The following is a 12,139-nucleotide window of genomic DNA, read 5'->3' as shown; positions in this document are numbered from 1 at the left end:
AAATTTGGGGGGGTAAATTGGGGGCGGTAAGTTGGGGGAGTAAATTGGGGGGGTAAATTGGGAGGGGGTTAAATGGGGAGGGGGTAAATTGGGGGGGTAAATTGGGGGGGGTAAGTTGGGGGGAGTAAATTGGGGGGGTAAATTGGGAGGGGGGGCAAATGGGGGCGATAAATTGTGGGGAGGGGATCAGAGGAAGAGGGGGGGGGTTGGATTTTGGGGGGGAGCCCCCCCCATACTCACCCATGGGGGGCTCCCAGGCGGGGGCGTCGCTGGGGGGCACCCAGGACCCAACGGAGCTCATCTGGGGGGGGAGGGGAGGGAGGGGACATCCCCGAGGGTCCCCAGGTGTCCCCATTGTGTCCCCCCACCCTCCCCCAAGGCCCTCCAGTGTCCCCGTGTCCCCCTCACCCCAAGGGGACCCCATTGACCCGTTGACGTCCCCAAGACCCCCAGATGTCCCTCCTATGACCCCAAGAGTCCCCATTGGCCACCCTAGGGACCCCGTTGACCCGTTGATGTCCCCAAGACCCCCAGGTGTCCCCCCCATGACCCCAAGAGTCCCCATTGGCCACCCACGGGTCTCCACTGCCCCGCTGACGTCCCCGCACCCCCCTCCCACCCCCACGCCCCCCCTCACCTCGCTGCTCTCCGTCCCCGCCCCCTCCGTGCTCCTCGCGCCCCCCCTGGGACCGCCATCACCCCTCCGGTGCCGTCGCCACAGTCCCATGGCGGCCATGCCCAGCAGAAGCCCCGCCCCCAGTGCCCCCAGCGCCCCGCCAGGGTGGGCAACACCGCAAAGCCTGATGGGAAGGAGAGGGGGGAGGGAGGGAAAGGGGGCGGGGTCAGGGGAAGGGGCGGGGACTCGGCTCCGCCCCTCCCCCACACCCCTGTCCTTGTTACCTGAGGAGGGCGGGGCCGGGATCGGCCCCGGATGTGGCGCCGAATCAATGTACAGCTCTAGGAGGGGGGGAGGAACACGGAAACGTCACTTCCGGTTGATAATTCCCGCTTCCTTTCCGCCCAAACCACTTCCTGCCCCGATATCAGGCTACTTCCGGTCTGAGGTAGTGTACTTCCGGTTCTACTCCCTCCCCCGAGCACCACTTCCGGTCCCCCGGCCCTGCTTCCGGTTCTGCTACAGCAACTTCCGGTTGCAGGCAAGCCACTTCCGCCCCCTGCATCACTTCCCCCCCTCACCCCACACCGAACAACTTCCGGGTTTCGCTTTCGTTTTCACTTCGCTCCCAACTTCCGGTTTTACTTTCGTTTTCGCCCCCCCCCATTTCCGGTTGCCCTTACCGGAAGTGGTGGCGGTGACGCTGAGGGGGGCGCTGCTGCCGCGGGCGTTGCGCGCCGTCACCGTGACGTCATAGGGCGTGGCCGGAAGTAGCCCCCGCAGCGTGAGGGCGGGGCGAGGAGCCAAGATGGAGGCCGGGGGGGAGGGGCGCCGGCCCCCACCACGCTGTTGGGGGGCGGGACCGGAAGTGAAGGGTTAAAACCGGAAATTACATCATACAGAAAACGGAAGTGACGTCATACCCCAGTGGTAAAAGGAAGTGATGTCAGATCAGACCGGAAGTGGTGTGGAAACTCTACTGGGGGACAGGAAGTGGGGTGGTGGGGACCGGAAGTGGGTCCGGAAGCTCCGGGGCGGGGCCGGAAGCAGGGTGGGGGCGGCCATCTTGGGTGCTTGGGGTCTCACTGGGGTTTTGAGGCCACCAGAGTCGGGTTTTGGGGTCCCCTCCCAGCTTTGGGGGTCCCCACGGGGTTTTGGGGTCCCTACAAGGGGCATTTGGTGTCCCCGTTGGCCTTGGAGTCTCCATTGGGCGTTCCAAGAGATTTTTGGTCCCAATGTTGTTTTTCTTGAGGTTTTGGGAGCTCCTCATGGCTTTTGGGGGACCCCTGGGCTTTGGGGGGGCTCCAGCTTGTTTTTTTTTGGCATCCATGAAGTTTTTTGGGGGGGGGCGTCACGTATTTTGGGGGGTTTTCCTGAATTTAAGGTGTTTCAATGTTTTTGGGGGGGGAACTCGATGAGCTTTTTGTGCATTTTTATGTTTTTGGGGATTAACCTGGGGTTTTGGGGGTGTCCATGACTTATTTAGGTCCCACTGGGGGATCCCGTGAGGGATTCTGGATCCCAGCTCCATTTTTGGGGTGGTCCCAAAGGACTTTCAGGGGTTTCCCCTTGATTTTTGGGGTGGTGCCCCTGGATTTTTGGGGTGGTACCCATGGGTTTTGGGGTACCCATGGATTTTTGGGGTGTTTCCCATGGATTTTTGGTGTACCCATGGATTTTGGGTTACCCATGGATTTTTGGGGTGGTTCCCATGGATTTTTGGGGTTCCCATGGATTTTTGTGGTACCCATGGATTTTTGGGGTGGTACCCATGGATTTTGGGGCCCACCTGACCAGGAAGCTCTGGGGCAGCCCCCCACTGAAGCCGGGGGTCCAGGCGAGGCTGAGGGAGGTGGGGGTGGCCTCCAGCACCTGCAGGTCCCGGGGGGGGTCTGGGCGGTCTGAAGGGGGGGGGGGGGCGAGGGTCAGATGTCACCCCCCTGTCCCCCCAGTGCCCCCTGTATCTCCCCCAGTGCCACCAGTATTAGCCCAATGCTCCCAGTATGCTTCCCAGTGCCTCCAAAATCTTCCAGTGCCCCCCAGTATCCCTCTGATGCTTCTCAACATCTTCCCAGTGCCTCCCAGTACCCTCCCACTGTCCCCTGATATCCTCCCAGTTCCCCCAGTATCCTCGCAGTAACCCCCTATATTGTCCCAGTGCTCCCAGTATCTTTCAAGTGCCTCCAAAATCTCCCCAGTGTCCCCCAGTATCCCTCCGATGCCCCTCAGTGTCTTCCCAGTGACCCTCACTATCCCCCTGTACTGTCCCAGTGCTCCCATTATCACTCCCAGTGCTCCTAAAATCTTCCCAGTGCCCCCCACTATCCCCCCAATGCCCCCTGTATTGCCCCAGTGCTCCCAGTATCACTCTGGGTGCCCTTAAAATCTTCCCAGTGCCCCCCTGTATTGTCCCAGTGTCCCCCAGAATTCCCCCACTGCTCCCAGTATCACTCCCAGTGCCTCCAAAATCTCCCCAGTGCCCTCCAGTATCCTCCCAGTGCCCCCCAGTATCTCCCCAGTGCTCCCTGTAGCCCTCCCAGTGCCCTCAGAGTGCCCCCGAGTGCTGTCCAATCTCACCCCAGTTCCTCCCAGCACCACACTCCCCCCGATACCAGTCCCACCAGTCCCTCCCCCCAGCACCAGTACAGCCCAGTACCGGCCAGTTGGAGCTTCATGTGGCGTCGCACGGTGCCCAGGGGGTTCTGGGCCACGCAGACAATGTTGTCGAGGGTCCAGTTGCGGGGCCGGTTCTTGTACTGGTCCCAGTTGCGGGACTGGTCCCAGCGGCGGTACTGGGCCCGCTCCAGGCTGACGTTGGTCACGGTGAGGACGCTACTGGTCCAGGGCCCCTCGCGCCACTGGTGCCACTGGAACCTGCGGCACAACTGGGAACCGTCAGGGCTGAACTGGGACCGGTTGGGGCTGAACTGGGACCAGTTGGGGCGGTGCTGGGACTAGCTGGGGCAGTACTAGGACCAGTTGGGGCAGTACTGGGACCAGTTGGGGATGAACTGGGACCGGCTGGGGCAATACTGGGACCAGTTGGGGCAGAACTGGATTCCAGTTGCCCTGGTTGGCCCCGGCTGGGTCCTGTTGGGTCTGGTTGAATCTGATTGGCCCTGATTGGCCATGGTTGGCCCCTATTGGCCCTGGTTGGGTCCTATTGGCTCTGGTTGGCCCTGATTGGGTCCTGTTGGCCCTGCTTGGCCCCTATTGGCTCTGGTTGGCCCTGTTTGGCCCTGGTTGGACCCTATTGGGTCTGGTTGGGCCCTATTGGGTCTGGTTGGCCCTGATTGGGTCCTGTTGGCCCTGCTTGGCCCCTATTGGCTCTGGTTGGACCCTATTGGCCCTGGTTGGGTCTGGTTGGCCCCTATTGACCCTGGTTGGCCCCTATTGGGTCTGGTTGGCCCCACATGGCCCTGGTTGGCCCTGCTTGGCCCCTATTGGCCCTGGTTGGGTCTGGTTGGCCCCACATGGCCCTGGTTGGCCCTGGTTGGATCGTATTGGCCCTGGTTGGCCCCTATTGACCCTGGCTGGGCCCTATTGGCCCTGGTTGGGTCTGGTTGGCCCCTATTGACCCTGGTTGGCCCCTATTGGGTCTGGTTGGCCCCACATGGCCCTGGTTGGCCCTGCTTGGCCCCACATGGCCCCAGTTGGCCCTGGTTTAGTTCAGTTGGCTCTGGTTGAATCTGATTGGCCCTGGTTGGCCCTGGTTGGCCCTATTGGCCCTGGTTGGCCCCTATTGGCCCTGGTTGGCCCTGCTTGGCCCCACATGGCCCCAGTTGGCCCTGGTTTAGTTCAGTTGGCTCTGGTTGGATCTGATTGGCCCTGGTTGGCCCTGGTTGGCCCCTATTGGCCCTGGTTGGCCCCTATTGGCCCTGGTTGGCCCTGCTTGGCCCCACATGGCCCCAGTTGGCCCTGGTTTAGTTCAGTTGGCTCTGGTTGGATCTGATTGGCCCTGGTTGGCCCTGGTTGGGCCCTGATTGGCCCTGGTTGGCCCTGTTTGAGCCCTATTGGCTGTCATTGACCACGGTTGGGCGCTGTTGGATCCGATTGGCCCTAGTTGGCCCTGGTTGGGCCCTACGAGATCTCATTGGCCGTCACCAGCCCCATTGGCCCCTGCTTGACCCCATTCGGCCCACAGCCGGGCCCGATTGGCCGCAGCTGCCCCCCCCGCTTGGCTCCTATTGGCCCCCGGAGGCCCCAAATTAGCCCTGGCAGCCCCTGATTGGCCCCCGGGCTGTCCCACGTGACCAGGTTACCTGTCCTCATTGGGCGGCAGCGCTCGGCCCCGGTGCTCCCAGTGCAGCTGCACCCCGGGGACCCCCCGGGCGCGGCACCGCAACTGGGCCGTGTCCGCCCCGTCCGGCACCGGCACCGCCCCCGGCTCCGCCCAAGGCTCCGCCCCCGGCTCCGCCTCCAGCTCGGGGCCATCTTGGGGGGGGGGGGGGAGGGGTCAGAAATGGGGGGGCGGCCACCTATTGGGTGCTCCCCCCCTTGGGTGTCTCATATTGGGTGTCCCCCCTTGGGTGCCCCCCCCATTGGGTGCCCCCCCATTGGATGCCCTCCTATTGGGTGCCCCCCCATTGGGTGCCCCCCCCTTGGGTGTCCTCCTATTGGGTACTCCCCATTGGGTGCCCTCCCATTGGGTGCCCCCCATTGGGTGCCCCCCCCATTGGGTGTCTCCCATTGGGTGTCCTCCTGTTGGGTGCCCTCCTATTGGGTGCCGCCCCATTGGGTGCCCCCCCATTGGGTACTCCCCCACTTGGGTGTCCTCCTATTGGGTGCCCCCCCATTGGGTGTCCTCCTATTGGGTGTCTCCCATTGGGTGCCCCCCCATTGGGTGCCCCCCCACTGGTTGTCCCCCCATTTGGTATCCTCCATTGGGTGCCCCCCCGTTGGGTGTCTCCCATTGGGTGTCCTCCTATTGGGTGCCCCCCCCATTGGGTGCCCCCCCCATTGGGTGCCCCCCATTGGGTGCCCTCCTATTGGGTGTCTCCCATTGGGTGCCCCCCCATTGGGTGCCCCCCCCCTTGGGTGTCCTCCTATTGGGTGTCCTCCTATTGGGTGCCCCCCCATTGGGTGCCCCCCCCATTGGGTGCCCCCCATTGGGTGTCCTCCTTTTGGGTGTCCCCCATTGGGTGCCCCCCCCATTGGGTGCCCCCCTTGGGTGTCCTCCTTTTGGGTGTCCCCCCCTTGGGTGCCCCCCCCACTGGGTGTCCTCCTATTGGGTGTCCCCCATTGGGTGCCCCCCCATTGGGTGCCTCCCCATTGGGTGTCCTCCTTTTGGGTGTCCCCCCATTGGGTGCCCCCCCCTTGGGTGTCTCCCATTGGGTGCCCCCCCATTGGGTGCCCCCCCCATTGGGTGTCCTCTATTGGGTGCCCCCCCATTGGGTGCCCCCCCCCTTGGGTGTCCTCCTGTTGGGTGCCCCCCATTGGGCGCCCCCCATTGGGTGTCTCCCATTGGGTGTCCTCCTATTGGGTGCCCCCCCACTGGTTGTCTCCCACTGGGTGCCCCCCCACTGGTTGTCCCCCTATTTGGTATCCTCCATTGGGTGCCCCCCCATTGGGTGTCTCCCATTGGGTGTCTCCCATTGGGTGCCCCCCCATTAAGTGCCCCCCCATTGGGTGCCCCCCATTGGGTGTCCTCCTATTGGGTGTCCTCCCTTGGGTGCCCCCCCCATTGGGTGTCCTCCTATTGGGTGTCTCCCATTGGGTGTCTCCCATTGGGTGCCCCCCCCATTGGGTGCCCCCCCCATTGGGTGCCCCCCATTGGGTGTCCTCCTATTGGGTGTCTCCCATTGGGTGCCCCCCCCATTGGGTATCCTCCTATTGGGTGTCCTCCATTGGGTGCCCCCCCCATTAGGTGTCCCCCCCATTGGGTGTCCTCCTATTGGGTGCCCCCCCCATTGGGTGCCCCCCCCATTGAGTGTCCCCCATTGGGTGCCCCCCCCATTAGGTGTCCCCCCCATTGGGTGTCCTCCTATTGGGTGTCCCCCATTGGGTGCCCCCCCCATTGGGTGTCTCCCATTGGGCGTCCTCCTAGTGGGTGTCCCACCTTGGGTGCCCCCCCCATTGGGTGCCCCCCCTTGGGTGTCCTCCTTTTGGGTGTCCCCCCTTGGGTGCCCCCCCCATTGGGTGTCTCCCATTGGGTGCCCCCCCCATTGAGTGTCCTCTATTGGGTGCCCCCCCCTTGGGTGTCCTCTATTGGGTGCCCCCCTTGGGTGCCCCCCCATTGGGTGCTCCCCCATTGGGTGCCCCCATTGGGCGTCCTCCTATTGGGTGCCCCCCCATTGGGTGCCCTCCACTGGGTGCCCCCCCTTGGGTGTCCTCCTGTTGGGTGCCCCCCATTGGGTGTCCCCCATTGGGTGCCCCCCCCATTGGGTTCCCCCCCCTTGGGTGCCCCCCCCATTGGGTGCCCCCCCCATTGGGTGTCCTCCTATTGGGTGTCTCCCATTGGGTGCCCCCTATTGGGTCCCCCCCCCATTGGGTGTCCTCCTATTGGGTGTCCTCTATTGGGTGCCCCCCCTTGGGTGTCCTCCTTTTGGGTGTCCCCCCTTGGGTGCCCCCCCCATTGGGTGTCTCCCATTGGGTGCCCCCCCCTTGGGTGTCCTCCTATTGGGTGCCCCCCATTGGGTGCCCCCCCAATTGGGTGCTCCCCATTGGGCGTCCTCCTATTGGGTGCCTCCCCACTGGGTGTCTCCCCACTTGGTATCCTCCATTGGGCGCCCCCCCATTGGGTGTCTCCCATTGGGTGCCCCCCCATTAAGTGCCCCCCCATTGGGTGCCCCCCATTGGGTGCCCCCCCATTGGGTGTCCTCCTTTTGGGTGCCCCCCCATTGGGTGCCCCCCCCTTGTGTGTCTCCCATTGGGTGCCCCCCCACTGGGCACCCCCCATTGGCTTCCCTCCCCATTGGGTGCCCCCCCATTGATGCCCCCCATTGCGTGCCCCCGCACTGGGCACCCCCCCTTTGGATCTCCCCCATATCACCCCCCCCAAAAATCTCCCCCCCATTGTCCCCCCCCCATATTCCCCCCCAAGTCCTCCCCCATCACCCCCCTCCCCCCCCATAGTTCCCCTCCCCCTCCCATTTACCCCCCCCTTTTTTTTTTCTCCCCCCACCCCCCCCCCGGCACTCACAGCGCACGATGAGGCGGACGATGGCTCGGGCCGGGGGGGCCACCCCGGTGTCCACCAGGCACTCGTAGGCCCCCCCCAGGTCCCGGCGCGTCCCCCGCACCCGTAGGCGCCCCACGGGGGCCCCCCCCTCAGGCTGCAGCTCCGCCGGCAGCTCCCCGGGCGCCCCCCCCTCCTCGGCCTCCGCCTGCGGGGAGGGGGAATGTGGGGACCCCCCCCCGTGCCCCCCCCCCATGGTCCCACGTCCCCCTGGCCCCCCCAGTTTCTCCCCATGGCCCCCCATATCCCCATGGCCCCCCCCCCGTGCCCCCATTTACCCCCCCCACATCCTCCATATCCCCAATGCCCCCCCATGGCCCTCCCCCACTCCCATATTCCCCCCAATGCCCCCCCCATGGCCCCCCCACTCCTATATTCCCCCCATTGCCCCCCCCATGGTCCCCCCACCCCAAAGCTCCCCCACCCCAATATCCCCCCACCCCAATGTCCCCCCATGTCCCCCCCACCCCATTGCCTCCCCCACCCCAAAGTCCCCCCCACCCCAATGCTCCCCCAACCCAATTATCCCCCCAATGCCCCCCCACCCCATTGTCCCCCCGAACCCCAATGCCCCCCCACTCCAATTATCCCCCCCACCCCAGTGTCCCCCCCACCCCAATTATCCCCCCAATGTCCCCCCACCCCAATGCCCCCCCACCCCAAAGCTCCCCCACCCCAATAGCCCCACCCCAATGTCCCCCCATGTCCCCCCACCCCAATGACCCCCCCACCCCAATGTCCCCCCCACCCCAACATCCCCCCTCCACAATTATCCCCCCATGTGCCCCTCAACCCATTGCCCCCCCACCCCAAAGCCCCCCCAACCCCAATTATCCCCCCCAATGCCCCCCCACCCCAATATCCCCCACACCCCAATGTCCCCCCATGTCCCCCCCACCCCAATGACCCCCCCACCCCAATTATCCCCCCCAATGCCCCCCCACCCCAATATCCCCCCACCCCAATGTCCCCCCAAATACCCCCCCAACCCCAATGCCCCCCCACCCCAATGTCCCCCCCACCCCAATATCCCCACCCCAATGCCCCCCCACCCCAATGCCCCCCACCCCAATGCCCCCCCACCCCAGTGTCCCCCCATGTCCCCCCCACCCCAATGTCCCCCCCCACCCCAATGACCCCCCCCCACCCCAATTCCCCCCCCGCCCCATACCAGGCGCCCCCAGCGCAGGCAGCCGGGGGCAGGGGGGAGCCCTGGGCCTCGCACAGCAGCTCCCCCGCGCCCCCCTCGTCCACCAGCACCGGGTCGGGGGCGCGCACGATCACCGGGGGGTCTGGGGGTTATAGGGTCAGGGGTCAGGGGTCACGGGGGCAGGGGGCAGGGGGGCAGGGGGGCAGGGGTCAGAGGGATGGGGGTAATAGGGGGTTATAGGGTGTCATAAGGGGTTATGGGGTCGCCATAAAGGGCTATGGGGTCACCATAAAGGGTTATGGGGTGTCATAAAGGGGTTATAGGGTGCCCTAAAGGGTTGTGGGGTCACCATAAGGGGTTATGGGGTGACCTAAAGGGGTTATAGGGTGCCATAAAGGGCTATAGGGTGCCGTACAGGGTATGGGGTGTCATAAGGGGTTATAGGGTGCCATAAAGGGGTTATAGGGTGCCATAAGGGGCTATGGGGTGTCATAAGGGGTTATAGGGTGCCCTAAAGGGGTTATAGGGTGCCCTAAAGGGCTATGGGGTGTCAGAAGGGGCAATGGGGTCACCATAAGGGGTGATAGGGTGCCATAAGGGGGTTATAGGGATGCCATATAGGGCTATGGGGTCCCCTAAAGGGGTTATAGGGTGCCATAAAGGGTTATGGGGTCGCCATAAGGGGTTATGGGGTGCCCAAGGGGTTATAGGGTGCCATAAAGGGTTATAGGGTCTCCATAAGGGGCTATGGGGTGTCATAAGGGGTTATAGGGTGCCATAAAGTGCTATAGGGTGCCATAAGGGGTTATAGGGTGCCATAAAGGGTTATGGGGTCGCCATAAGGGGTTATGGGGTGCCCAAGGGGTTATAGGGTGCCATAAAGGGTTATAGGGTCTCCATAAGGGGCTATGGGGTGTCATAAGGGGTTATAGGGTGCCCTAAAGGGGTTATAGGGTGCCATAAAGGGCTATGGGGTCCCCTAAAGGGGTTATAGGGTGTCATAAAGGGCTATGGGGTCGCCATAAGGGGTTATAGGGTGCCATAAAGTGGTTATAGGGACCCCATAAGGGGCTATGGGGTGTCATAAGGGGTTATAGGGTGTCATAAAGGGGTTATAGGGTGCCATAAAGGGCTGTGGGGTGCCATAAAGGGCTATAGGGTTGACTTCAGGGGGCTGTGGGGTTCCTATATGGGGCTATGGGGTGCCATAAAGGGATATGGGGCTGTCATAAGGGGCTATAGGGTGCTGTGGGGCCCTATAGGGTACAATGGGGCCCTATAGAGTATCATACAGCCCTATAGGGTACAATGCGGTCCCATAGCGTTCTGTGGGGCCCCATAGGATAGGATGGGGCCCTACAGGGTACGATGGGGGCCCTATAGTGTGCAACGGGGGCCTGTAGGGTACGATAGGGGACCAGAGGGTGTTGTAGGGCCCTATAGGGTAGGATGGGGCTGTATAGGGTACGACGGGGCGCCGAAGGGGACAATGGGGTCCTATAATGTACAGCGATGGCCCTATAGGGTACTGTGGGGCCCCATGGGGTATTGTAGGGCCCTATAGGGTATTGTAGGGCCCTGTAGGGTAGGATGGGGCCCCATAGGGTAGGATGGGGCCCTATAGGGTACAAAGGGCCCTACAGAGTACAAAGGGGCCCTATAGGGTACAGAGGGGCCCTATAGAGTACAAAGGGGCTCTATAGGGTACAGAGGGGCCCTATAGGGTACAGAGGGGCTGTATAGGGTACAAAGGGCCCTATAGGGTACAAAGGGGCCATATACGGTACAAGGGGGCCCTATAGGGTACAGAGGGGCCCTATAGAGTACAAAGGGGCTCTATAGGGTACAAAGACACCCTATAGGGTACAGAGGGGCTGTATAGGGTACAAAGGAGCCCTATAGGGTACAAGGGGACCCTATAGGGTACAAAGACACCCTGTAGGGTACAGAGGGACCCTATAGCATACAGAGAGGCTCTATAGGGTACAAAGGGGCCTACAGTGTACAAAGGAGCCCTATAGGGTACAAAGGGGTCCTATATAGTGCAAAGGGCCCTATAGAGTACAAAGGGGCGTTATAGGGTACAGAGGGGCCCTGTAGGGTACAGAGGGGCCTTATAGAGTACAAAGGGGCCCTATAGTGTACAAAGACACCCTATAGGGTACAGAGGGGCCCTATAGGGTACGGAGGGGCCCTATAGGATACAAAGGGGCTCTATAGGGTATAAAGGGGCGCTATAGGGTACAGAGGGGCCCTATAGGGTACAGAGGGGGCCCTATAGAGTACAAAGGAACCCTATAGGGTACAAAGGGACGCTATAGGGTACAGAGAGGCCTTATAGCGTACAAAGGGGTCCTATAGTGTACAAAGACACCTTATAGGGTACAAAGGGGCCCTATAGGGTACAGAGGGGCCCTGTAGGGTACGGAGGGGCCCTGTAGGATACAAAGGGGCCTTATAGAGTACAAAGGGGCCCTATAGAGTACAAAGACACCCTGTAGGGTACAGAGGGACCCTATAGGATACAAAGGGGCTCTATAGGGTACAAAGGGGCGCTATAGGGTACAGAGGGGCTGTATAGGGTCCAAGGGGGCCCTATAGGGTACAGAGGGGCTCTATAGGATACAAAGGGGTCCTATATAGTCAAAGGGCCCTACAGAGTACAAAAGGGCGTTATAGGGTACAGAGGGGCCCTATAGGGTACAAAGGGGCCCTATAGAGTACAAAGGGGCCCTATAGTGTACAAAGACACCCTATAGGGTACAGAGGGGCTGTATAGCGTACAGAGGCGCCCTATAGAGTACAAAGGAACCCTATAGGGTACAAAGGGGTCCTATATAGTGCAAAGGGCCCTGTAGAGTACAAAGGGGCATTATAGGGTACAGAGAGGCCCTACAGGGTACGAAGGTGCCCTACAGGGTACAAGGGGGCCCTATAGCATACAGAGGGGCTCTATAGGGTACAAAGGGCCCTATAGTGTACAAAGACACCCTATAGGGTACAGAGGGGCTGTATAGGGTACAAGGGGGCCCTGTAGGGTACAGAGGGGCCCTATAGGGTACAGAGGGGCTGTATAGGGTACAAGGGGGCCCTATAGGGTACAAGTGGGCCCTATAGGATACAAAGAGGCCCTATAGGGTACAGAGGGACCCTATAGCATACAGAGGGGCTCTATAGGGTACAAAGGGCCCTACAG

At 62.2% G+C, this 12,139-nt stretch overlaps 1 protein-coding gene across 1 annotated transcript in view; it reads right to left on the bottom strand.

Moving 5' to 3' along the window:
• Positions 1 to 197: 197 nt before the first annotated feature.
• The window catches only part of NPHS1 (NPHS1 adhesion molecule, nephrin), a 57,509-nt gene continuing 45,567 nt past the window's right edge, over positions 198 to 12,139 (bottom strand). Inside the window, 10 exon segments of the mRNA XM_068664536.1 lie at positions 198 to 301; positions 638 to 800; positions 901 to 957; positions 1,300 to 1,432; positions 1,435 to 1,462; positions 2,406 to 2,517; positions 3,273 to 3,490; positions 4,879 to 5,050; positions 7,758 to 7,941; positions 8,965 to 9,085. Of these exon segments, the coding sequence (XP_068520637.1) occupies positions 298 to 301; positions 638 to 800; positions 901 to 957; positions 1,300 to 1,432; positions 1,435 to 1,462; positions 2,406 to 2,517; positions 3,273 to 3,490; positions 4,879 to 5,050; positions 7,758 to 7,941; positions 8,965 to 9,085 (1,192 nt within the window). The 3' untranslated portion in view covers positions 198 to 297.

Source organism: Anas acuta, chromosome 33, assembly GCF_963932015.1.
Source record: "Anas acuta chromosome 33, bAnaAcu1.1, whole genome shotgun sequence".
NCBI classification, from domain to species: Eukaryota; Metazoa; Chordata; class Aves; order Anseriformes; family Anatidae; genus Anas; species Anas acuta.
Note: the sequence above shows the minus strand (reverse complement) of the source record. Positions and strands in the feature narration are given on the sequence as shown.